This window comes from Oryzias melastigma, linkage group LG20 (assembly GCF_002922805.2).
Source record: "Oryzias melastigma strain HK-1 linkage group LG20, ASM292280v2, whole genome shotgun sequence".
Lineage (NCBI taxonomy): Eukaryota > Metazoa > Chordata > Actinopteri > Beloniformes > Adrianichthyidae > Oryzias > Oryzias melastigma.
The window spans coordinates 24,097,937-24,122,714 of record NC_050531.1 but is presented as its reverse complement, the minus strand read 5'-3'; the positions used below and the strand labels follow the sequence as shown (position 1 = coordinate 24,122,714).

General features: G+C 42.1%; 1 protein-coding gene across 3 annotated transcripts in view; it reads left to right on the top strand.

Annotated features, from left to right (window-relative positions):
• The window catches only part of arhgef4 (Rho guanine nucleotide exchange factor (GEF) 4), a 34,050-nt gene that overhangs the window by 1,074 nt on the left and 8,198 nt on the right, over positions 1-24,778 (top strand). The window contains exons 2-8 of one of the 3 annotated variants that reach the window (XM_024261733.2): positions 11,867-12,009; positions 19,797-19,976; positions 20,240-20,440; positions 20,619-20,798; positions 21,911-22,143; positions 24,198-24,327; positions 24,417-24,548. In XM_024261733.2, the coding sequence (XP_024117501.1) occupies positions 11,867-12,009; positions 19,797-19,976; positions 20,240-20,440; positions 20,619-20,798; positions 21,911-22,143; positions 24,198-24,327; positions 24,417-24,548 (1,199 nt within the window). Of the gene's footprint in view, positions 1-11,866; positions 12,010-15,496; positions 16,279-16,302; positions 18,891-19,796; positions 19,977-20,239; positions 20,441-20,618; positions 20,799-21,910; positions 22,144-24,197; positions 24,328-24,416; positions 24,549-24,778 lie in introns of those variants that run through there. The other 2 variants (XM_024261734.1, XM_024261735.2) reach the window with 2 other exon arrangements.

Below are 24,778 nucleotides of genomic sequence, written 5' to 3'. Positions count from 1 at the left end.
AAAGGCATCTTTTGCACAGAAATGCTGTCTGCTTGTCTGTACCAGTTTTAGATACTCAGACGGTCATCCTGTAGACGAGTTCTTCACAAAGCTTGAAGATCTTTGAGTAAGAGGGGGGCCCTGCCCCAAACCACACCTGAGAAGAGTTTGAAGTTCTTTATCACCAGTTAAAAAAATGCGACCGCTGCCGCGTCCTCAGGCCATCAGATAACAGCTAATTTGCACACCAGGTCCCTGAGAACAAACAAAAGAAGCAACAAATAACAGAGACACAAACACCAACACACAAAATACATATACTCCACAACAATCGCAACAAAACTCTAGCAAAACAATGGATCATGTTCACAGGTTTGATTGGACTTAAGCCGTTGATGTTGTTCACATGTATTTCTCTGCACATAACAAAAGCTGATGGAAATTCATGTTGGCTTCATGTAATACATGCAGTCAAGATGCATATTGCTCCACCCTCTGGTCCAACCTTTTTCTCTTTAACCCTAAAACCGTAACCCTAACCTTTCCTCCAGCTCCGTGCGGCCAAGAAAACAGTTCTTTTCTTTTTTGATAAAAAACATTCAGCACACTGCCTTGTGGGGTCCAGATGACCCACTTTGAATGTAAACATGGCAAGGATAGCAGAAGGGTCAACAGTGGAGTCTGCTTAGTGTGAGTTTGGGAAAAACTTGGTTCAAATAAACTGGTGTCTGATCAAAGCCCATGAGCAGTGTCATGAAGTTCATATTTGACACTGTGAAGAGCAGCATCGTTTGCCTGGGTTTGTGTGTCTATTACATTGTTCAACACATTAAACTACAACCCAGCAATTAATCAATTATTGTAATCAATTTGTTTCAAATTAGTGGTGGGAATTGACACTCAGATTTTATTTTGCCGTTGGCTATAGCGCATGAGATGTTCTTGTGTCTTTGGGTCTACTCTCTGCACATTTTTTCCTTGCTGTGCAGATAACACAACATGGTTGGTTGCTGGCAAAGCCACATTTACAGAAGATTTTGTAGAGATGACATCGTCATTTATTGTGAAGGAACTGTCATGATAAAAGCTGCAGTGGTGGTCCTGGTCAGAAATCATACAAGTGCCAAACCTCAAGATTGATTGGTTGTGTTTTCGGCCTGGGTGAGTCGGTGAGAGTGCAGACCGATGTTACTGGGACTTGACAGTGAATCGACTCAGCTTTGAGTTTTGGGATAATCCTAATCTATGCTCTATTATAGTGGAAATTAATGAACAGTGGTTGACAAATGAGGTCAGTATAGGTTTACAGTATTGTCATTTCTTTACATTTGTCTTCCAAATCATCCAAAACTTCAGAAGTAACACTTCATTGCTCTTTTCGGGAATCCTTGAACACTTTATGACAGACATTGGCAGCTCTATTTTACACATTTTCTGAATGAGCATTTTTAGAAATAGGTGCAAGGGTTCTTTTTCTTCTCTAAATTGAATTTATTTCTTTATTCTTTTGCAAAACCACATTAAAGACATGATTGTCTAACTCACCTTTCTATGGCAAGTCTTAACCCTTTAACTGTAACTTTTCAACCATTTACACGATCATTCCAATAGATTCTGAAGGAAAGAAGCGTCTCGACAGGCCGCTTTTCTCCTTCAGAATCTACTGGAATGATCGTGTAAATGGTTGAAAAGTTACAGTATGTTGAATATTTTGTGTTTAAAGTGTCACGGGCGACGCCTCAGGTGTTAAAGGGTTAACCCTCTCAGGGCAGGTGTTGCAGATTTGCAACAGCTAAATGCTAACTACCTAATTACTTCACATTTACATTTTGTGAGCCGTTTTTAATCAGAAGTTGCAACAAAAAACTTAATTTGGCCTGAGTTACAAAAATGTACACTTACATTTTGTTTATTCATTTTATTCCCAGTTTTTAGGAAGTGCAAACAGTTCCTGAGTGGGTTGGATACTCCTTTAATTAATGTGGAGAAGAGATTCGCTGTCTGATGGGACAGGTTGGCATTGTTCAGTTCTACAGGGGTTGTTTTTACCCTCGTCAGCTGAAACATCGTCTCCTGTTTGCTCCGTCCACATCAACAGGCCTCGACTAATGCAGATATTTGAGCTCTGAAAAATCTAAGCAACTGGTTCAAAGGGTCGTTGACGTCAAGCCCTCAGAAGTCTTTCTTATTTCGGTCATTAAAATAATTTTTTCAAGCTCACTCCACAGCCACCATCGCTGCGCTTTCAGTGCTCATGTTTGCAGGGGAGGCAGTGATGGGAGGAGGGCAGGATGTCTGCAGAAATCCATCACTCTGAGCTGGAAGCAGGGCTCTGTTGGGGAAGTGGGCTGACGCGATTCAGCTCCCGAGGCCGCTCTTTTCAGTACCTGCTGACGAGTTGAGCCAAGGTCCAAACACTCTTCTTGCAGTGACGTCTGAGTGCAGTTTTTATTGAATCAGACCGTCCATCAACGGCAGTTTCCACCTGTTGACATTAAATAAACTACATTTTATGTCTTTGCAATTGATAAACAAATCTTTGACAGAAAAACATCAGATGTGTTTTAGTGTCTCGAGGCACACCAGCAACTAAACATGTAAAAGCAGAGAGACCCTGTAGTCTGGACCATAGTTGTAGCAGTCCGTCCTTGGACCAAACACTGGTGTCTCTGGCTGTTCATTGTGTGAAAGCTTCAGAGCATTCGCATACACTGATTCTCCTGCTCCTCTACTTACATTTCGGTACGTAAAAACTCAATCACACTGTCAGCTATTTCAGCAATCTTGATATCAAAACATTCAGCTCGTTCAGAACATTATTGCTTATACTTTTGGTATTTATAAACTTTATAGTTTTTGAAATATTGAACAAAATATGCCCCATAAGAAATGAATGATACGTTTTTCAAATACTTCAAAAAGTTTGTGCACTTTGAAACCATTGTTGACAATAATTTCAAAATAATTAAGCAATGAGCTGTTATATTAGCATTATGCTAGCTTGTTTTGGTCTTTTTGCATCTACAGAGCTTTTTTTATGCTAATTTATCTACCATTTTAGCAACATGCTGATGTTTTTTGGCTAATTTGTCATCTACTATGGCTATTTTGGAGTTTAGCTAGGAACAGGCTAAGGTTTTTGGCTAACTTTTTTAGCTACTGGGGTTTGTTATGCTAATTGTATCTAATATTTTAGCAACAGGCTAACGTTTTAGACAAATTTTGCTGAGATTTTTAGGCTTTTGGGGATTTTAGCTAGAATTTTAGCAATGTGTTAGCTTTTCAGGCTAATTTGCCATCTACTACGGTTTTTGGGTTATTTTAGAGCTTAGCTCATATTCAAGAAACACAGTACATGTTTTTGGAAAATTGGCATGTATGGAGGATTTTTAGGCAGTTTTATGAACAATTTTGCAAAAATTTTGCCAACTTCAGTGGTCTTTCATAGTTCTTTGGCAAAATTTGAAGTCTTTTTGCAAATTTTGCATTTTGGAAATAGCTTCTGCATTTACAGCAAATCCCTTCAGCAATTAAGAGTAAATTGCTTCAGTATTTTCATCAACCATATTTAAAAAACGCATTTACACTAGCATCATCGCAGGTAATGCAACTTCTCTAGTTGTTCCTTTGTGCTCCAACACAAACCTTTAAGTAGAACTAAACTGCTTATCACTGATTTCATCAAGATTTGCAAACTGTCCAAAAAGATTGTTCAATGTTTGTTTAGGCTCTTAGCAGTTAACAGAGCGGCAGAGATGCTGTCACATTAACCCAATGAACCAAGGGAGATGTAGTGCAGAAACGGTGGTGCTGAACCCAGATGGACTCACGTCTATCAGCTTCGTTATTTTATGCACTTTTTACATGGTCTCACACTTGATCCCGTTAGAAGCTTCACCACTGATCTTTTTATTACAACTGAGAAACTTTATGAGCACAAGGAAGTGAGGACGATACCCACATCTAATTGGTTAGATGGCGCTGCCGTGTTGGACACACACGATGTCAGTAAGCAGAGATTGGTCCCAGTCAATATTTCTATGGCAGCCACTCTCACCAATCAAGAGTGAGCTTAGTAAAAGTCCCCTTCCACTATAAGTGGGCGTGGTAAAATCCACCAATTAAACAGGTTTAATTGGTGGATTTTTCCAAGGAAAAACCTTTATTGAGGCATCTGATTGGCCAGTTTTTAACTTAAATAATTTTCAATGATTAAAAAAAAGAAAAAAAAGAGGATTAACAATAACATGTTAAAGTCTCACTCCAGTCGTCTTGTGATGTATCTTCAAAGCATTCCCAGTGATCTTTTAATCATGATCTTATCCAAAATCCAGAAACTCGTAATTTTCTAGCACATAGTTTCTGCAGAGCGGCAGAAGCAAATGCCAATTTTCTCTTTTAGCAGTTCTGGAGAACATTAACTCCAGGCTTGGGGGCCTGTGTCCCACATGTTTTCTAACTAGCCTGGCTGCTATTGAAGCTTCCCATTGGCCAAACACACCTGAACCAGGCATTCTGCATCAGAATAGACAGGATTTCTCAAAAACCATCAGGTCTCCCGGGCCTCGAGGGCTGAAGTCTGACACCTCTGATCTATGATTTAGTTTATGCACTATCTCACATTATTGTATGAGTCCATGTTAATGAGGATCATCACCACAAACGCCAGGAGAATTTACTCACTAATACTGAGAAGTCATGAGGATTTTCCAGGAAGGATTGTGAGAACTCAGCCTGCAGAGCCTCAAACAACGACAAAAGGTTAGAACTTCATCAAGATGATGTTTAAAACTCCTTCTCTTCTTTCTCTATGCGCACACAGTCTTAGCATATTTTTGCTCCCCAGCCTCCCTGATTTTTTTTGGAGGCTGGTCTTGTTCAGCCGTGGTTCGGCGTGCACAGACAAATCACAACTTTGCTAGACTGATTGTGTGGGCTCTCCAGCATTCTTAATAAAATGTGGTTTTCTGCTGCAGATTGAAGCCAGGTGGATGTTCTCAAACATTCACCTTTTCATGAGTAGAACTTTGGGACTATCAATACATGGAAGCAAGACCAGCTGTTGTACCGAGGGGCTACACAGATCACAGCTGTGGTCAGAGGGCACTTCCTGTTTACAGACTGCTCCCTGTCATGTTTTCCTGAATATCTAATGTAGCAATGGAAACATGGTTTGGTTTCGTTTGAACATTACGACTCTTGTCCTGAAATAACTCTTTCAATCAAAGAAGAAGTAGACGTGTACATAAATTATTTGGACTCTGAACATTTTCTAATCAAAGAGCTGACAACCCGTTTACGATTCTGTGATTTTGAGCTTTTAGATCAGCGACACCTAAACCAGCGACACCCCTGTATCACTGAACCCCAACCTAACGTTCTAGTTTCTACTGGATTCTGTTGCATTAGTGAAACACCACAGCAAAGGAAATGCCCAATGCTGTCAGTACAAAGATCTGCTTCTCTGCTCACTAAAGCATTTGTGATGTTTCTTAACTTTTAGTGTAAACCTGAATGCTAAGAAAAGGGCTGTGAGACAGGAGATGGAAAAGAGTTTGAAGAAAAAGATGTTGTGCTTGTTAGTAATTATAAGTTCGCACTCATGTGCCTTCACAAAGTCCAGACGCTTTTTTCTGAAGTATTTGAATCCCCTCGACACTCTAAAAACAGAAAGACTTGAGAATGCTTGGCATGTAAGATAAAACCTTCTGCATTTAGCCTCAGGACAGTCACTCCTTAAAGGTCTGACCCTCCCTATCTGGTGGGGAGTCACTCACGTTTCTGCTTCACTGATTGTGGCTGCCGTTGTACTTGGTAATGCAAGTTTAATTTTTAAATAAACAGATTGCAAATGAAGTCTCTCTGCAAAATGGAGGGGTCCTCATTCAGAACATTACAGATGGCCACCTCTGCCCAATTGCGTTTGGTGTGAATGCACCTTAAAGCAGTAAAATGTAAGGTTAGAAAAGAAGAGAGGCTGTGACTCACTGGACAGATAATCCTGTCACATCTAAAGTGAACCAGAAATTATTCCAGTCACGCCACGCATCTGGACTGAAGCTTGAGAGACCAGCTCCACACCGCTCACCGTGATCCAGGTCTGAGTGCTATTTCCACAGTTGTGCCCCCAGTGCCTTAGGTGGCTGTATACACACCATTTGTTAGTTTATTATCCACAACAAACTGAAAAAAGAAGCCTGGACTGGGGGAAAGTAAGGATTACAGTATATTGTATAATTTCTCAATACATGGTTCTTTTTTTGCCTCTGTTGATGATTGACTTCTTACATGAGGCTATTCATGGACAACCCCTGAATGGACTCTTCTAATGTTATCGATTCTTCCTCATTACTAGCACATAATCCTCTACTTTTCTGTCAAAAGTTGCCTCGTGTCTCTTGGAATGCATTGGATGCTTTCACATTTTGCCCTAGGTCTCTATCTGCACAGTCTTTTCCTTATCAGCAGTGGATACAGTTTATTAATGCCCAGACTGAAACAAGGCTGTTGTATTCATTAATGGCACTTAGTTTTGTTTAGTTTGAGGATATGTAACAAGGGGCCATGGTCGTTCGTTTATCTCAGAGGGTTCAATGCAGTTTTTGGATGTATTTTTAGAGATATAGTTTACTCTCCAGGGAGTCTTTAACAAAGGCAATATGTAGCTGCACTTCTATTAACTATGAAATTATGCAAATTTGATTTGCGATAATACATTTGCTTTATAGAAACACCACAATTTCTTTAAACAAAACTGCATTTATCAAAAAAAAGTTTTTGCACTTGGAGGGGTGTTTTTTGGAGGCCTATCAAAATAGACATATTTAGCAAAACTTCAATGGAAACACATTTTTCTAATTAAATGCACTTCATGGTAGGATGTGGCTGCCCTGAGCCTTGCACAGCGGGCGCCACACGAGGTCCCACTGCATCACATCTTATTCAAACCTGAGCGTGTCATGTGGAATCGTTGGATCCAACCAAGATTTCCCAAAATCGCTTCATCTGTATCCGCTTGCTACATTTGGGATCAGCTATGCTTGCCACTCCATAGCGTGAATAAGAGGCCGATGTCTCCTTGATAGGTGATGATAGATGATGCGCTAGTGCCGGGACAGACATTTGAATGTTTCTTGTCATGTTAAACAGAAGACTGGCCCCATCTGCGTACTTGTTATTTTTGTTTGTTTTAATACTGCTGAACAGGCTTCTCACATGCGTCTGTGTCTGGCTCATTGACATACAGAGACTGTCAGGTCAAGTATGCGACGCATCCACAAACTCCCTTGTTGTTCCTTAACAGAATCAACTTAAAATATTACCTGTTCTCATCTGTCACCATGTTTTTGAATGACTTCGTTTATTTTCATAATTGTGACTCAATAGAAACAGTGTATTGTAAAATAGTGTTTTCTTGTCATTTCTAGAATATTGCTAAAGTTTTGTACAAATGAGTGATGGAAACGCTGTTAGTGAGAGTTTTAGTCAAACTAGTCCTACCAGACAAGCTTCCTATTTTAGAGTATGTTTTCATCTGGACACGTGTTAAAAACTGACTTGATCTTTAGTTGCTGATGTCGTTTAGATTGGAGAACATATCATTTCAAGATTTCTGTCCAATTGTTCTTTTTTTGGGTCAGAAAATGAAGTTTAGATTAAACATTCCTGATCTCATTGACGTGAGTGGCAATCTCTCTTCCCTCTTCAGATGTCTAAAGTGCAAAAGTGTTTTTTTTTTCTTCTCCTTGTAATTTTCTTACTTTACAAATGTGTATTTTTAGTGCACGTTTTCAGAAGGGCTGTCTATTTTTTTCATTGTTCCTTTTCCTTCTTCCCAGTGTCTGACCTGGATTTGTCATCATGTAATAAACAGGGAGAGTTCCAGAGTCTTTGTTTTATACATTGCACTGAGTTGGTGCGACTGGTCTCAGATATTTTTTAGTGTGGAGCATCAGTGCCTCGGGCTCTCAGGGCAGAGCCACATCCCTGCATGAAAGCAACAAAACAACATGACCTCCATTACGGGCTCTTTCTCTCCATCGCTGGATATTCTGCCCTCCAGCCACATTTCTGTTTTATTCCATAAGATCCTCCAATTCAGATGGATGTGACCTAGTTTTATGACAATGCACCAACAACGAAAACAGGAATTAAAGTAAAAAGAAGGAGTAAAGACTTAACATTTCATTTGTGTACAAACTCAGAAACAAATCTTGTCTAATCAAAGTTACCTGGGACTGAAGTGAATACAGTCCTTTACTTTTATACAACCATTACCTGTCATATTATAGAGCAGGAACATTTTCTACCCCCCCTCACACACACACACACACACTTGAATGATTTCAAATCTCATCACTGACTCGGTTAACCTACATTCAGAGCTTAGGAAGATTATTTGCTCTTGACTGACCGAACTCACCACTGAGGTTTTGATTGTAATTCAACTCAAAGCTATTTCTTCCTGTCAGGTTGGAATCTTACAGAGTTTTTGTAAAATATTCACATTGCTCTTGCAATGTAATTGCATTTAGCTAATATATGAAATTACAGCTTGGATGACATAATAATAATGGATTAGATTTCTCTGTGTTTTTCCAGGCGCTCAAAGCGTTTACAATGTATATCCATTATTCATTCATACTTGGTGACGGTAAGCTACTGACGTATTCACAGCTGGGGCAGACTGACAGAGGCGTGGCTGACGGTACGGCCCCTCTGACCATCAGCGGGACATTCACACACCAGTGGAGCCACACTGGAGGGAGGGGGAAACGCCTTGCCCAAGGGCACAACGGCTGGCTGGCAGGAGCGAGGATTGAAGCACTGATCCTTCGATCATTGACCGACCTGCTCTACCACCTGAGCCACCGCCGCCCAACATGACTTGTGTTGAACTTTTAAGCACCTTGCCCAGAGCCGGCCCTGGGCTGCATGGCGCCCAAGGCGAACCGTGATTTCTGCACCCACACCACCGCCCACCCACCCACTCACACGAATATCACTGCACGCAAAAAACAAACACTTAGCTGCCTGGAATATGTTAAAATAAATATTCATTTAATTTCAATTCTCAAGAATTAAATATTAATCCCTTAATTCTGTTTAGTATAATAATACTTTTCCCTAACCAGGATGTAACCCCCTACCTTTGCAGTGAAAGGCAGCAGCGCTAACCGCAGCACTAACCTCAGCGTGGCAGACGGTTTGACCTTCATCGCCAGTGTTTAAGGTGAAACGTTTTTGTTGTTAAGGGTTTTAAAGAAGCACTAACAGACAACCCCCCCCCTCCACACACACACCAAAATTATTCATTATGTCAAACTTTCAAGCTATTTTTTACACAAAATGACCGGTGTGTGAAACTGTAAAAAATAAGAAAAACAATCATTGCAGTTTGGCACCCCCTGCAGCAGATGACGCCCTAGGCGGCCGCCTCTCCCCAAGGCCGGCCCTTACCTCGCCTCATCAAACTTTAAGCTTTGAAAAACATACTTTACCTGAAGCAGGAAAGGCTGAGTGAGCAGCTAGCTCAGCCTTTCTAATCTGAAGTCGTGTTCACACTGACAGTATATTCATGAAAGACTTCCTCGTGTGTACAAAAATCTCCTTTCTTGGGTGTTTTTGCAGTGCAGGTTTTCCAGTGAATCTTTAGGTGATTCCAGGAAATCGTATTTTACCATTGCAGAGCTTTAATCATCTGCTGGACTCCTCCAAACTGCTTTCTTTGATGAGGCTTTCCCTGTTGGAGGGGAAGACTTTTAGTGACGCTCATAAGTCAGTTACCCGCAACCTGGAGATCTGATAACAACAATAGATATCTGATGGAGCAAAACGAATGGAAGATACATTCTGTACAACTATTTTATTCAACCCTTATATTAATGACTTCCTGCTGGTCAATAATAGTTGGGGGAGGGATTATGATTGGCTAACCTTTTTCAGGTTGAATGAGAGGAGAACCACATACAGGTAAAGGAACCTCTAAACCCAGGTTCAGTTTGGCTATGCCCCCCCATGTCCGCAGGAGGGAACTATACTTCATTACAGTTTTAATGTGCAGTTTGAAATTATTATGCAAATTGTATTTATGTGTCAAAAATATAAAAGTTATTGTTTTTTTCAATTGAACTCATGAATAATATTGAGTCTCAGAGCTCTTTGGATCATTGAAATCAATCTCAGACACCTGTGATCAGTAGTTTATCAGGTGAGTTCAATAACGGAAAAACAGTAACACTTTGGATGAGGTGCTGCAAAACACTCAAAATAATGTTGATGAAGATAGTTCATACATTTGTTAAGCTTGTAAGCAGACAGTGGTGTCACGGTAGATGTTCATGAATCTTATTTAGTATGTTAGTAAACCTTATTCAGCTTATTTTACTAATAAATGTCTTACTAACACCCTATAAACACATTATTAATGCTTGTTAATCTGTTAATAAGGCTTGTTAAGGAATCTTACTATAAAGAGTTACCGAAAAAATTACTTATGAAAGACATTCCACATTGTTAAACAGACAGACATTTTTAGCAAAATAGGAAAGAAAAAGGATCTCTGCTGATGAAAAGTTTGAAATAGTTGAATGTCTTAGACATCAGCAAGGAGGTGGTGGAGTCATGGTTTGGGCTGTAATCATGGGGGGGGGTGTCGGTCCTTTAAGGTCCCTGAAGGTGTGAGAATGACCTCTGAAAAGTAGGTGGAGTTAGTGATTGACTTTCTTCTGCGTTCCTAACAGAAGAACTGTGTTTTCTGTAACCAAATCCTCTTCATCATGATGATGCTCCATCTCATGCTGCAGGAATACCTCTGCATCATTAAAGCAGATAAACTGATGGTGTGACCCCCATCCTGACCTCAACCCTATTGAGAACCTTTGGATCATCCTCAAGACAAATAGTCAATGCTTCTTGGCCATAAACATGAAGCCAGAGTTCATGTAAGGTTAGCTGTACTTCAGTCGGCTGTTCTTAATGTTTCATTGGCTCATCTATAAAGAAACAGAGTTATTTAAAGGAAACACTTTAATTGTGGCATACTGTGACCTACTTAATGCGCAACATTTCTTTCTGCTCTCTATGAATGGATCTCTGAGGCTGTTGACATGCAAAGGCAAAGAAGCAGCAGCTGAATGTGTGATGAAGGACTGAGCTCTGTGTGAGGAGTTCATGGTTCAGATGAGCTGCAGCTAAACCGGAGAGCTGAGGTACCGGAACATGTTCACAACTGAAGCAGGAGAGAGCAGCCTCTTTCTGATCAACAAAAAGCAGCCCCACCTGTTGTGGTTGGTCATTTGTTACATCAGTGCTTCTTGGAAGAAGGTCGTATAATCTGGGAAGATGTGTAATTGTTCCATGAGCAGCATCTGGTTGTGTCTGCCAAATATTTGTCTGCAACTCTTCAAACAAACACATTTTTTATAGTAGAATTTCCCTTTTGGGGGTTTGACTTGCCTTCATTTAATAGATACTTAGTCGGTAGATTTTAAAAGATACTAAAATGGCAAATGAATGTTTGAAAAAAAATCTGTAATTTTCCGAGTTGGTCAGTGTCTGCAGCATGAGCCTTTACAGAATCAACATTCCTCCCTTCATCAACAGGGTAACTTTAAAGCTAATGCTCTGTGGAACCAAATGAATGCTTTTCAGAATCACAATATGATATTTATCCCAGGGAGAAACTGCATTTTTAGGAGAGCTCCGGCCATCAAAGTTCATCAAAATCTGCATCTGTCTCACTTGAATTTGTAAGCTCCTGTAATATAAAGGAATCAAGCGTGTGTGCATGATTAAAATGAGACGGTGAGCCAACACTGGAGGGATGATCACAAACAGACCCATGTAACCTGCTGACGCCTGGGCTCTCCTCTCTCCTCTGCCTCAGCTCTAGTGCTTCCTGATGGAGCTTCAGAAAAAGCCGCTGACGAGCTGGGCAGTGAAGATGATCTCTACGAAGACTTCCGAAGTTCTGGACATCGGTTTGGACATCCAGGAGGAGGTGGAGGGGAACAGCTAGCCATTAATGAGGTAAAAGGAACACATTTAGAATCTCTTGTTTAGGGTCAGTGTGTAAGGGAGTCTGAATGAAAGCCACTTAAAGAAACTACACTGGAAACCTTGATGCTCTGAACTGAAAATCAAAACTGTGACTTTGTCATGTCTGCACGTTTCTCTAAGTGTTCACATCAAACACAACATTTTATTTTCCATTATTGGCAGTGGGTGTGGTTACCTCACAAGCCTTTCTCCCAACAGGTCATTCATCAACTGTGTATCACGTTAAAGGTTGTTTTAATGAGCCTGCATTGATCCAAGCACACTTCAATCAGTTGCTGTGCCTCATCGTTGCTTCACGTTTCTTTACTCATCGTTTGTTTTCTTCCAACTCTGTTTACATCCTGCAATACCCAGCTCCTGTGGCCATTTGGATCCAGTTGTTCTAGTGTGAGCATGGAGCCTTTTCAGACTGAGGAAATTCAGAGTGAACCACATCTCAGTCTGATTGGAAATGAACCAAGACCACCTCAAAAGATGGGTCAGAGAGCGGTTCCTGGTCCCGGACCAGGGTCCACTTGGGTGGATTCAGACTGGAACCTTGTTCTGGATTATCACGAGACATGAACTCTAGTTCACTGTAAGTGAACCAAATGTGTCCAGTAGGGCTGCTACGATTAGTCGACTAATCGACTAGTAAAATAGTTGATGACAAATGTAATAGTCGATTAGTCGTTAGTTTAAATAATATGGAGTCAGAGTGTAGTAAGGTTAAAAGCTATACTGGCATTCTGCTAGCTTTTTCAACTTTTGGCATTTATTGAGTTTTCTTAGGCTATTTTGGAGTTTAGTTAATATTTCAGCTACATGCTAGCTATTTTTACCAACTTAGGCTTTTTTCAGTTTTTAGGCTAATTTGCCATTTAGCTAATATTTTAGCAGGCTATCAGCTTCAGCGTTTTCAGCTATCAATTTTAGCATCTTCAGTGACCAAATTCAGCTTACAGCATTCACACTAGCATTATCACAGGTAATTATATATCTAGTTTTTAGTTAGTTTGAAGCTAATAATGGTTAAGATTTGTGCTTTTCAGTCACGCATGACCCGATTAGTCGACTGATCGGACAAAATAATCTGTGTTTAGTCGACTGTTAAAATAATCGTTTGTGGCAGCACTAGCATCCAGTCTGAATACACCTTTTGTTTTAACAGATTTTTAATTGAAACTTTTAATAATTAAAAGCTGTTTTAGTTCCCATGTGTGAGGAGCTGTGCTGAGGGGATTACATACTTTTTCAGTCCAACAGCAGCTTTGTCGTATCTTGGAAAGCACATATGTCTGCACCTGAGATCCTGCAAAGACACATCGTCTGCAGCCTCTAATAGTACTTGTGCAACATACACAAGTAGTACACAAGTATCACACAGGAGAAGCTCTGATGGGACTGGGAGTTTCTGATTGCTTCAATCATTCACTATACACACATTTTTAATGTATACATTAAAATCATCAGAGTTAGGATTTCTCTCAAACCAGCTTCCACAGAAACCATGGAGGGGAGATTACAGCTTAAGTAGACAGACTATCAGACCAGAGAAAAGCTATTTTCTGCTTTTTTTTGCATATTGAAAAAAAAATCTAAATAAATGTGTCTGTTGGTTTGGACTTCTGGTTTGTTGTGAATCTGAAGCATACTTTATTAAGGTGAAGTTTAACATAAACATGAAAATAATGTTTTCTCAGTGAAATTAAAAATGCATAAAAATGAGAAAATTCCAGCAGTTCAACCAAAGTTTGGGGGCAGAACATTGAATGTGATCACATAGACATAAGATGACTGCAGATGCTAACACCTTATCGTTCAAATGTTTTACTTTACTTCAAGTTTAAATTCAAAATGATCTGGAATTTAGATAACTGTTGTCCAGAGGATTAAACCAAAAGCATTCTAAGATCAGCACAGACATACCAAGTCTCAAGTGTGTGACAGTATAGCTGAAAAGGTGGTGAAGGACTGTCTGGAGCTGCAAACTGAGCTCTCTGTTTCCCGCCCCTCATGTCAATGAACGTGTCACCACATCACTCTTTGTTGTGACCTCCTTTTCACAGCTGCTGTGGGCAGATGTAAGCGGACAGTGAGTTGCTTGATGGAAAAATCAATTTGGACATTGAGAGAAGGCCTATGCGAAGAGAGGACCCTCACAGATCCAGCTGCAGACTGACCTCATTGATAGGAAACGTGGGGCTTTAAAAATGAGTTCAGGTTCCTCACTTATAGAAAAGTCCTGTGATGTAATCTGTCATTTATGAATGCTTGCTGATCCCGACGGAGGCTAAATATGTTTTTTCTGGCATCTGATAACTTTACCAGTAATGCATTTAAATTTAGGAACAAGGTGAATTTGAATCATATTTCTGCTCAGCAGTGGTCAAACTGGAAAGAACTGGTTTATGCTGCCCCCTGGTGGCTCACTGATGTACTTTGTGTCCCAATGATCGCTGTCATTTTGTGAAAGTCACCTGCATTTGCAGATGTGAAGCTTCTACTGGTGTTTGGTGGGGAGTTCAAAAGTGATTACACAGAAGAAAGAGAGAGCAGAGCGGGAGGCCTGCAGTGTGTGCTGGCTCGGATGAGGACCACCTTAGCACACCAGCAGAGCTTCGACCTGGACAGAATCCAGGCTTCTTCAGATGAAGCATTCAGGTGTTTCACTGCTGAAGACACAAACTGAAGCCAAGAGATCCGCAAGGAAGCATGTGTCCTTTCCATAGGTGTTTCCATCAGCTGCTGTGTGCAGACGTGTATGCTGGAGGTTATAATAGGGATTTACAAAGTGCCGTCCATAGTGAAAAACCTTCTCCAGATCAGCAGCTCTGACTAGTTCCTGAAACCACAGATTTGAAATGTTTGTGTGTCAGTGAAGTGGAATGTGAGCAGACATGAGCGTGGAGTTTGCTCACCTGAGACCAAGATATCAGGTGTTTGGATATGTGTGCTTTCCACATGAAAGACTTTCTGAAGGTCCACATGAAGTGTTGTCCAGCTGCTGCCCTCACAGCTCTATGAAAGAGCTTTAAGGACGCTCTGCATGGGGGGGGGGGCAATACTGCCTGCAAACGTTTTCAGATTTAAGGGAAATGATGGATTCAGCTAATAAAATGATACCATCTAAATTTCAACAAAGAAAAACACATTGAAGTCAGTGAGATTCTGTGCAATAATTCGACATTTTTAGGAGATTTTTTTTTTTGTTGCCTCAAAGATTTGAAATCTAACAAACTCAGCTCCTCACTTTTAACATACTGTATGTTCCTCATCCCTGGATACCTATATTTTATCCTGCATGATCAACTCTAGGCCCCCCCCCCACTCTGCCTGCTCCCCTCACGGGGGTTGCTAGGGCCTGCCTCAACCATTCTGGTATCCAGGATGTGCTGACACACCATGCATTCTGATTGGCTGCCTGCCACTCAAGGGTGGGCACAAATGGCAAGAAGGAGAGGAAGAGGAGAAAAAAAGGAAAAAGGCTCATTCTGCTAGTTGGAGCGATGAGGGAGCACCATTTTAGGAGGTGCTTTTGATGGAGGAGCCAGACAGCAGGAATGAGAGGACGGAGTCTGTGAGGGGATCAAATGTCTGCAGGAGATGAAAGAGGAGGAGCTGTGATCATGTTCCAGAGAGATAAAGCATCCATCCTTCTGCCTTTAATCCTGACGCCCTGAACAAGCACGAAAAGGAGGAACCAGGAGAAGAACCGCTAAGTCAGTGAACGAAAGCAGCAGAAAAGAGAGGAGGAGCTGCTTTGCCTTCCCATCCTGCAGTCATCGGGCACTCAGCCCCCACCGGCAGGCCGGGGCGGCGCGGCACATCGGCAAGGTGGCAGGAGAAGCTGGAGCTGAGTGGAGGTGGACAGCAGCTCGAGACGACAGCGACAGAGACGGCCAAGGAGGCGGTGAAGCGGTGTGGTGTGGAGGCTCCGTGCTGAGGGAGCGGCGGTGGGGGAGGGGCGGTGGTCCTGTGGAGGCAGAGGAGGAGGCGAGGAGACTGATGGCGCGCGGCAGCGGCACAGGGAGGTGGAGCCGGCAGAGGATGGGCTTCCTTAACACTTTGCTGCGCTGCAACCTTCCCCCCGAGACACAGAAGGTGGTGGTGTTCTTCATCATGATGCTGCTCATCATCATCAACGTGGTGCTCATGTTTCTGCTGGCCTTCCAGTAGAGCGCAGACACACTGGAGCACATGAGACACCACAGGAGGCGCTCTCCTCAGCCCTGCGGACATGGCAGCAGAGGAGCACAGGTACCCACACGGAGCATGAGGCTGTTCCGGGGGGGGCAGTGTGGTGGTGCATGTCCTCCGCCGCTCATGCTCTCATTCGTCTGACAGGGAAATGTTGGCAGCTGTTAAGTCCTGGTGGCATCAGGGATGGAGGCGGCTCTTTATCTTTAACATTTCTTGGAAACTAAAGGTTTTTCCTCTCCGTCATCGTTCTGAATGTGTCCACACGCTCAGCATTCATGTTTCCACTTAGATCCGGGGTCTGCTACCTTCAACACTTAAAGAGCCATTTGGGTCCATTTCTCACTGACAACATCCCAACAGGGGACACAGTCCTATTCACTTTACAGGAAAATACGATACTGATTTATTTTTATTTTAATGTTACTATGATAACTATAAACAAACATTTTTTGACAAAATAAAATGAAGCTTTTTTCTTTTCAAAACTTGAAATACTTTATCATTTTTGTCAGAGATTTCACATGACTTCCTTTCAAAATAAAAGTCATCCTGTGTCTCATAGGATGATCTCAGTGCGGCAAATCATATTGGATTTTCAATTTTCAAACAAAATATTGCAGATCTTATGAACTAAATCAGAACTAATTCAGTGAATTTTTTTTACAAACACTTAAAATCTTTAAATTTGTTTAAAAATAGAGAATCTGACACTCAAAAATCTGTCAAAAAGCTTCTGATACGTATTGTCCTTTAACTGTTTATAAGTGAGTTGAATCAAGTTTTTTTTTTTTTTTTTTTTTTTACTTTACTACCTTATTACTTTTTACAGTTATACTTGTTAAAATGTTTTATTTCCTGTAACCAGAGAGCCACAACGGAGGAGTCAAAGAGCCACGTGTGGCTCTGGAGCCGCAGGTTGCAGACTCCTGAACTAAACTGATGTTCAATGTACTCTTTAGCAAGTTTCCAAGGAAAGCAGGACTGGGTTTGAATATTTAGCATTCTGTATTTCTGCTCCTCACAGCTCTCGTGTCTCTGTTGTTGATCTGGCCATGCTCTCCACTGATGTTTCTGCTGTGATGAATTTGGGGATGGACCTCAGTGTGATACTGGGCAGCATTTGGAGCGGCGGTTGCTCTTCCCTACCTTATTTTTCCAAGCATTCTTGATCTTTGAGTCGTATTTTCATTCAAACATCCTGGGCTGCAGACGTGTTTTGGGGACTTCCCTGTGATGTTTCCTGGGGGTGGAGCTAAACTGCTACGATGTCACAATGACCAGCAGCAGCTTTTGCCCTGTTTTGAGGAACGCCTACCGTCATTTTAAGTAAGTCAAGAAAATATTCGCCGCCATAATGTAAGCAATATTAAAGTCAACATCTTAATACATCTCAGTACGCTGCTGTTTTCTGTGTTTTCTTTTGTGGACTCTACAAAGTGAAGAAGTTGGATCTGATTCGAGGAGAAGTAAATGTTAAACTAGTCTGCTGTCGTGTTGATGCAGCACAGAAATCCACCCCGTCATCAAGCGACGGCTCAAACATGCCGTTTGTGTTGCTGGAAATCTGCTCGACGTTTCTGACCACAGTAAAACAGTTTGATGAAGACGACAATGCCAACATGGACGTGCAGCTCCTCTGAATCATTTTAACCAATATTTCTTTTTTGTCTGGATGGAAGCCTCATTGTTTCTGAGCTCCATCATGTTTACCTGCTGGGGAATGTTTCCATGGCAACTGCCATGTCATCATTCATTCATTCATCTTCTTGTCCGCTTTGTCCCTTCCGGGGTCGCGGGGGTGCCGGAGCCTAACCCGGCTACTGATGGGCGAAGGCGGGCTTCACCCTGTACAGGTCGCCAGTCTGTCGCAGGGCGCAACTGCCATGTGTTCCTTTAAACTGTGATGCTGAATTCTGGTATTTGATGTCCAACCTGAACCATCCCCAGTGAACAGAGGGGCTTCACTTCTGTGTGAACTCTCTGACAGTCACAGCAGAGGAGTCGGTGCACTCCACCTCCTGTCTGTGAGCATCCTGATGGTGAAATGTGCTTGAATCCATCGGATGGAGCCGCTTGGACGGATGAGTTCTGCTGCTGGAGCCTGGTTTACGGCGCCGCACATTCGGAGCAGGACTCTAGGCTCGACCTCAGGGATTTTTTTTAAATCAGCTTGTAAATAGAACCTCAGGAAATAAAATAAATGTCATTAGAGTTCACATAATTATAAACATTTACAATATCATTATAAAATAAAAAGATTTTGTCATAGCTCTGGTTGGCTGGTGCTGTTTTGCATGTTCCTCACATGTCAACTCCAATCTGGAGCTCTTTAGTCGGATCCGATCCCACAGCTGAGGACTGCAGTTTCATCTCGTCAGAATGGAGTTTGGAGTGTAAGGCACCAACCAGGCAAAATGGTGCGGATGGGTTGCTTAGCAACTGCAGCATTGTCTGATTCGCTCCTCACTATGGGTGATCTGTGGAGCTAAGAACCAGATCAGACGAGGAAAAGAATAGCAAACTGGTAAGCAGACTGGCACCAGTGTTGGAGCCGCCCACACGTCCTGTCCTCTCTGGTAGAGCCGCGTCACACACGAGAGGTCCAGGGGGACACTTAGAGCTTTTACTTTGAAAGGACACCTGATCCAGCTGATCATCAGCAGCAACAGGTAATTGGCTTCAGATTCCCGGGATTCTCTCCACAGTTGACGTTCTGGACCATGTTCTTCCAGACGCGTCCACTGAGGTAGACACGCTCTGCTTTTTGGATCTCTTCAACACTTTTCTTTTTTATGGCATTTTTTTCATCACTGCATTTTTATTCACTGAGACGTGATGTGAAACATAAATCTGGTCAGTCCTCTGTACTGCCTCGGTCACAGAGCCTTAACCCCTTCCTGCTTAAATGTATTTATAATTAAGTACAAAGATGTTTTTCATTGTTTTTCCCAGTCAAGGTGATGCTAAAATAAGATTTAATGGTATGTAGAAAGTTAGCAACCCGTGGCGTGATGCAGTTAAAGATCTGAACCAGTAAGAGATCCACTCCACTAAATGTATTTGATTCTACCTTCCACTGTCTGGGAGCTTAGTTACGACTTTTTGCAAAAGACAGCATCAAGAAGTGATCCTGTATCTCCTGGAGCTCCTGGGAGCTGTTGAAGGAAGTCCCTGGTTCCAGTCCGGGCTGCTTCATGACAAAACAATTTCAAAGGATTTCGACTTGTTTTCCCTCTGGAGAAATGCGACGTGTGTGAAGGAATCTGTGGTGTCCACGTTTTCACCAGCCTCTTTGCTGGTTAGCCAGTGGCGTACCCACAGCTGATCCCGCCTCTCAGCCGTCCTCTGCAGTCAGCAGACGTCCAGCCCTCTCATCCCAGTGCTGACATTCATTTCAAAGCTTCAGGTTCTGGTTAAGGTAAAGGGTTTCCCGCTGAACCTTATGAACCTTATTGTTAAAAAGTTTCTTTGGGTTTGATGAGGATGGCTTTGATGGACCACGTCCTCAGGACCCCATCAGGGAGCAGACAGAGCACGCCATCCACAGTGTTCACACCAGTTCTTCTCCTCTGCAGCTGATCAGTGATGGCAGCGTGGTCTTCGCCGAGGCTCTGTGGGACCACGTCACCATGGACGTGCAGGAGCTGGGCTTCAAAGCCGGTGATGTCATAGAGGTGGTTGATGCAAGCAACAAGGAGTGGTGGTGGGGTCGCATCATGGACAGTGAAGGCTGGTTTCCTGCCAGCTTTGTTCGGGTAAGAACCTCTGTTTCTTTTGATCAACCAGCTTCCTAACTCTCACAGCTTGTATGTATTATTTGAAAGTCCTTTGCTGTTACTCATATGAAGTCTTTTGCACATGCTCAGCAACCAGTCTGACATGATGGACCCTTCTATTAGGCCAAACGGGCAAAATGCAAAGAAAAGAGAACTTAATGTTCTAAAGGAAATGATTATTTAAAACTTTATCTCATGAAATAATTAGACATGTTTCCACCTTTTGTATGTTCTCCCCTCAGCTGCGTGTAAACCAGGATGAACCGATGGAAGAGTATCTGGCACAACTAGGGGAGATTCAGGCTCTGAATGAGGGCCAAGCCAGTCTGGCTTCTCTATCAGGACCTGGTCTACCCTGCAAAGAACAGATGAGAACCAATGTCATCAATGAGATCATGAACACAGAGCAAGACTACATCAAGCATATAAAGGACATATGTGAGGTCTGGACATTCTGTCACTCTGACCTGATGTTCTGTTACTTTCTGTCCACACAACAAAGAATAAAACTGACAAATGCCGTTCAAACAGAGGTTCATCCACAGAGAGCGTTCAGTCTGAATGGTTTGATCAGATTTCCTCTCATCAGTTGCTCTCTGTGATCCTGCTTGTGTCTCACAGGGTTATGTCAAACAGTGCCGTAAGAGGACAGACATGTTCACTGAAGAGCAGCTGCGCACAATCTTTGGCAACATTGAAGACATATACCGATTCCAGAGGAAGTTCCTGAAGACCTTGGAGAAGAAGTTCAACAAGGAGCAGCCCCATCTCAGCGAGATTGGCTGCTGCTTCTTAGAATATGTAAGCTCTGCCTTGTTATTACTTCTGAACGTCTGAATCCAGAGGCTGGGGAAAAGCCTGTAGTTCTTCAGGTTTCCAATCGCTCTTTAGGCCTTTGGTGCACTTGAGAACCAGAAGAAATCAACCAATAAAAACCAGATGTTGCTTTTGTGTTGCAACTCAAAACAGTTCTGAGCAAAAGCCACATACCTTGTGTTATACTTAAAAAAAAAAATAATAATAAAAAAACAAAGTAAGGATTAGAAGACTATCCTCACTTAAAAACACGGAGGAGGTTTGGTAATGGTCTGGGCTGCTCTGCTGCACTTTACTCTGGGGTTTTGAATCAGTGCAGTTTCCTTGAAATCTTTAAACCATCAATCATTCTGGAATCAAACATTCAGATAAGTGTCGTCCAGCTGGGTCTCAGGTATCAGTCTCGGTCCATAGGTCTTCCAACGGAACGATGACACAAGCAGCTAAAAATCCTCAGAAAGGTTTCAGAGGAAAGCATCAGCCTGTTTTTTCCATCAGCCTTGGTCTAACTCCTGCTGAAAGAAGAGAAGAAATTCAAACCTGAGACGGATGGAGATGTTTTCTCCTGAGGATGGGTCCAAATCCTGCTGATGGCAGCACACAGACCTCACAGGAAGCCTTTCATTGCTGGATTACCTCGTCATGTAAAAAAAATACAACTAAAGGAACTAGGGTCTCCTTTTGTTGGTTTTAAAACAATTATTTTGAAGAACAAAAGAAGGCAACATCAGATTGTCATCGGTTCATTTTCAGTACTTTTTGATTTATTGTTGTTAACGTGAACTCAGTTGTAAATGAGTTCAGTGACCATTGTGGCTTTTCCTTTTATCAACAGATGAGTTCCAACAGCATCTACACATGTGTAATTGTATTAATGTCCTACAACTTAAGCATAGAACCATAAACTGAAGGTTTTTTAGTTAGTGCCATATACAAACTTTACTTTTAACATTCATGCAAAACCCTTCTCTTTTTGAAATCCTAACTTTGATCAAAATATATTTTTTTCTATTTATTTTTTACAGTGGTAAAATAATCCATCATTTCTAACAACACTTTGTGCTCTACTTCTGTCTTCCACTGTTATTCATGTGCAGCAAACAGATTTCCAGATTTATTCCGAGTATTGCAACAACCATCCCAACGCCTGCGTGCAGCTCTCCAAACTGATGAAGGTCAACAAGTACGTGTTCTTCTTTGAAGCCTGCCGGCTGCTGCAGAGGATGATCGACATTTCTTTGGATGGCTTCCTGCTCACTCCAGTTCAGAAGATCTGCAAGTATCCTCTGCAGCTGGCTGAACTGCTCAAATACACCAACCCTCAGCACAGGTGAGAGCTCGCTGGGACCATCTGCTTTGTGGACACGTGCAGTGTACAGTGAGAAGAGGAGATGTGCTCTCTGACGGGAAATATATGATTGGTTTAAAAACAAACCCTTTACAGTAGGTTGCCCTGGGTCAAACACGGTCATATGTATTGATCAAAAATCTTTTGCTTTATCGAGTGTTACATGTCTGGAAGGAAAGGTCAGAGAGAAAAACTTTTGTAAAGGTTTGGTGTGTCGGAAGCCCAGCTGTGTGTTTGTACTGGAAGTCACCTGCATGATGTCTTATGTTGAGTTTTGAATCACCAGCTTCATTTTACCATAGCGAGACCAAACATTGGCTTCACAGCTCCTTAACATTTACTTGTTTAAAGTCCTGACAAGCAGACATGGTCAAGTTGATCAGACTGAGCATCAGAATGGAGAAGAAAGGAGATTGAAGGGACTTTGAATGTGGATGGTTGTTGGTGTCAGACGGGCTGGTCTGAGGATTCCAGAGACTGATGATCTACTGGGATTTTCACTCACAACCATCTCTAGGGTTTACAGAGAATGGTCAGAAAAAGAGAAAATATCCAGAGAGCTGCAGTTCTGTGGGTGGAAATGTCTTGTTGATGCCAGAGGTCAGAGGAGAATGTCCAGACTGGTTCCAGCTGATAGAAAGACAACAGGAACTCAAAGAACCACTGGATACAACCGAGGTCTGCAGAAGAACATCTCTGAATGTATAACACATCCAACCTTGATGCAGATGAACTACAGCAGCAGAAGAACACACCAGGTATCACTGCTGTCAGCTAAGAACAGGAAACTGAGGCTACAATTCACACAGACTCACAAAACTGGACAATAGAAGATGGAAGAACGTCGTCTGGTCTGATGAGTCTCTATTTCTGCTACATTCAGATGGTCAGAATTTAACAACATGAAAACATGGATCCATCCTGTCTTGGATCAACAGTTCAGGCTGGTGGTGGTGGTGTCATGATGTGGGGATATTTTCTTGACACATCTTGGACCCCTCAGTACCAACTGATCATGGTTCCAACCCCACAGTCCACCTGAGTATTGTTCTGACCATGTCCATCCCTTCATGACCACAGAGTACCATCTTCTGATGCTACTTCCAGCAGGATAAGACTCCATGTCATAAACTGGAATCCTCTCAGACTGGTTTCTAGAAGAACAAGTTCTCTGGACTCTAATGACCTCCACAGTCACCAGAACCCAATAGAACCTTTGGGATGTGGTGGAACAGGAGATTATCATCATGGATGTTCAGCAGACAAATCTGCAGCAGCTGTGATGCTGTCATGTTAATATGGACCAAACTCTGAGGAATGTTTCCAGAACCTTGTTGAATCTATGTCACCAAAGATTAAGACAGTTCTGAAGGTAAAAGGGGGTCAAACCCGATACTAGCTAGGTGTAAAGTGGCCCGTACATAAATGTAAAGACCCACTCCCATAAAAATTGTGTTTTTGGTGTTTTTAACATTTTCTTGTGGCCTTTTGCTCAAGATGGAGGATATACTGCATCTAAAGAAAATTATACTTAAACCTGCATTTCTGAGTATTTATTTATTCAAATTGTGAATCAGAACGAGGTGAAAAAAACTGTGATGTAGGTGCTACATTTGATGTGCCACCAGCTCCCTGTTCCGCCCCATTCTGATCATCCACACAGACATATAGATCCATGAACGTCTTTGTTTTCCTGGTCTGAGCTGGAATCTGGATCAGAACTGTAGGTCCAGATAACTCTGATATTGCTTGATGTTTTTCTTGCACTGCTGTGAAGTTGGGGTTGTGAGGGGCTGTAAGCTAGTGGGAGAACACAAAAAATGCATATATTTTATAATGAAGGAACTGCATGTGGCTTTAGAGGCTCTGGTTACAGACTCCTTAACTGTATGATTTACAGATTGTCCTACACTTGTTTTGGCTAAAGACACAACAGAACAAACAATGAGAAAGGGAGCCTGTCATCCTCACAGAGCTTTGTTAGTTTTCTGTAATCTTAAAGACCGTGCCCTCATATGTTGATGTCTTACTTTTAGGGACTACAAAGATGTTGATGCTGCCCTCAATGCCATGAAAAATGTTGCCAGGCTTATTAATGAGAGGAAACGGCGCCTTGAAAATATTGAGAAGATAGCCCGCTGGCAGAGCTCCATAGAGGACTGGGAGGTGTGGTCCAACAGATTCCGAGAAGAGCCATCAATACAAAGTGTGAGAGATGTACTCTCACACATGCTTCTTTTTTTTTTTTTTTGCAGGGTGAAGATGTTCTCAGCAGAAGCTCTGAACTCATCTTTTCTGGGGAGGTAACCAAGCTATCCCAGCCTCAGAACAAGAGTCAACAGAGAATGTTTTTCCTCTTTGATCATCAGATGATTTACTGCAAAAAGGTACTGCATTTCTCTACCACAGATTAATATGGGTAACGTCAGGAGTAGAAAGTGCAGGTGCAGCCAATATTACTGAAGTCAAACTGGCTTACAGAGCAGCCTCTTCTCTCAGCAGGAGTAGGATTCATGCTCTCTAGACCAAAGAGGAGACGGCTCTGAGCTTTGATGCACACAGAGGCAGATGCTGCACCCCAATATTAGGGTCTGTGGGCCTCGTTTGCTACATGCAA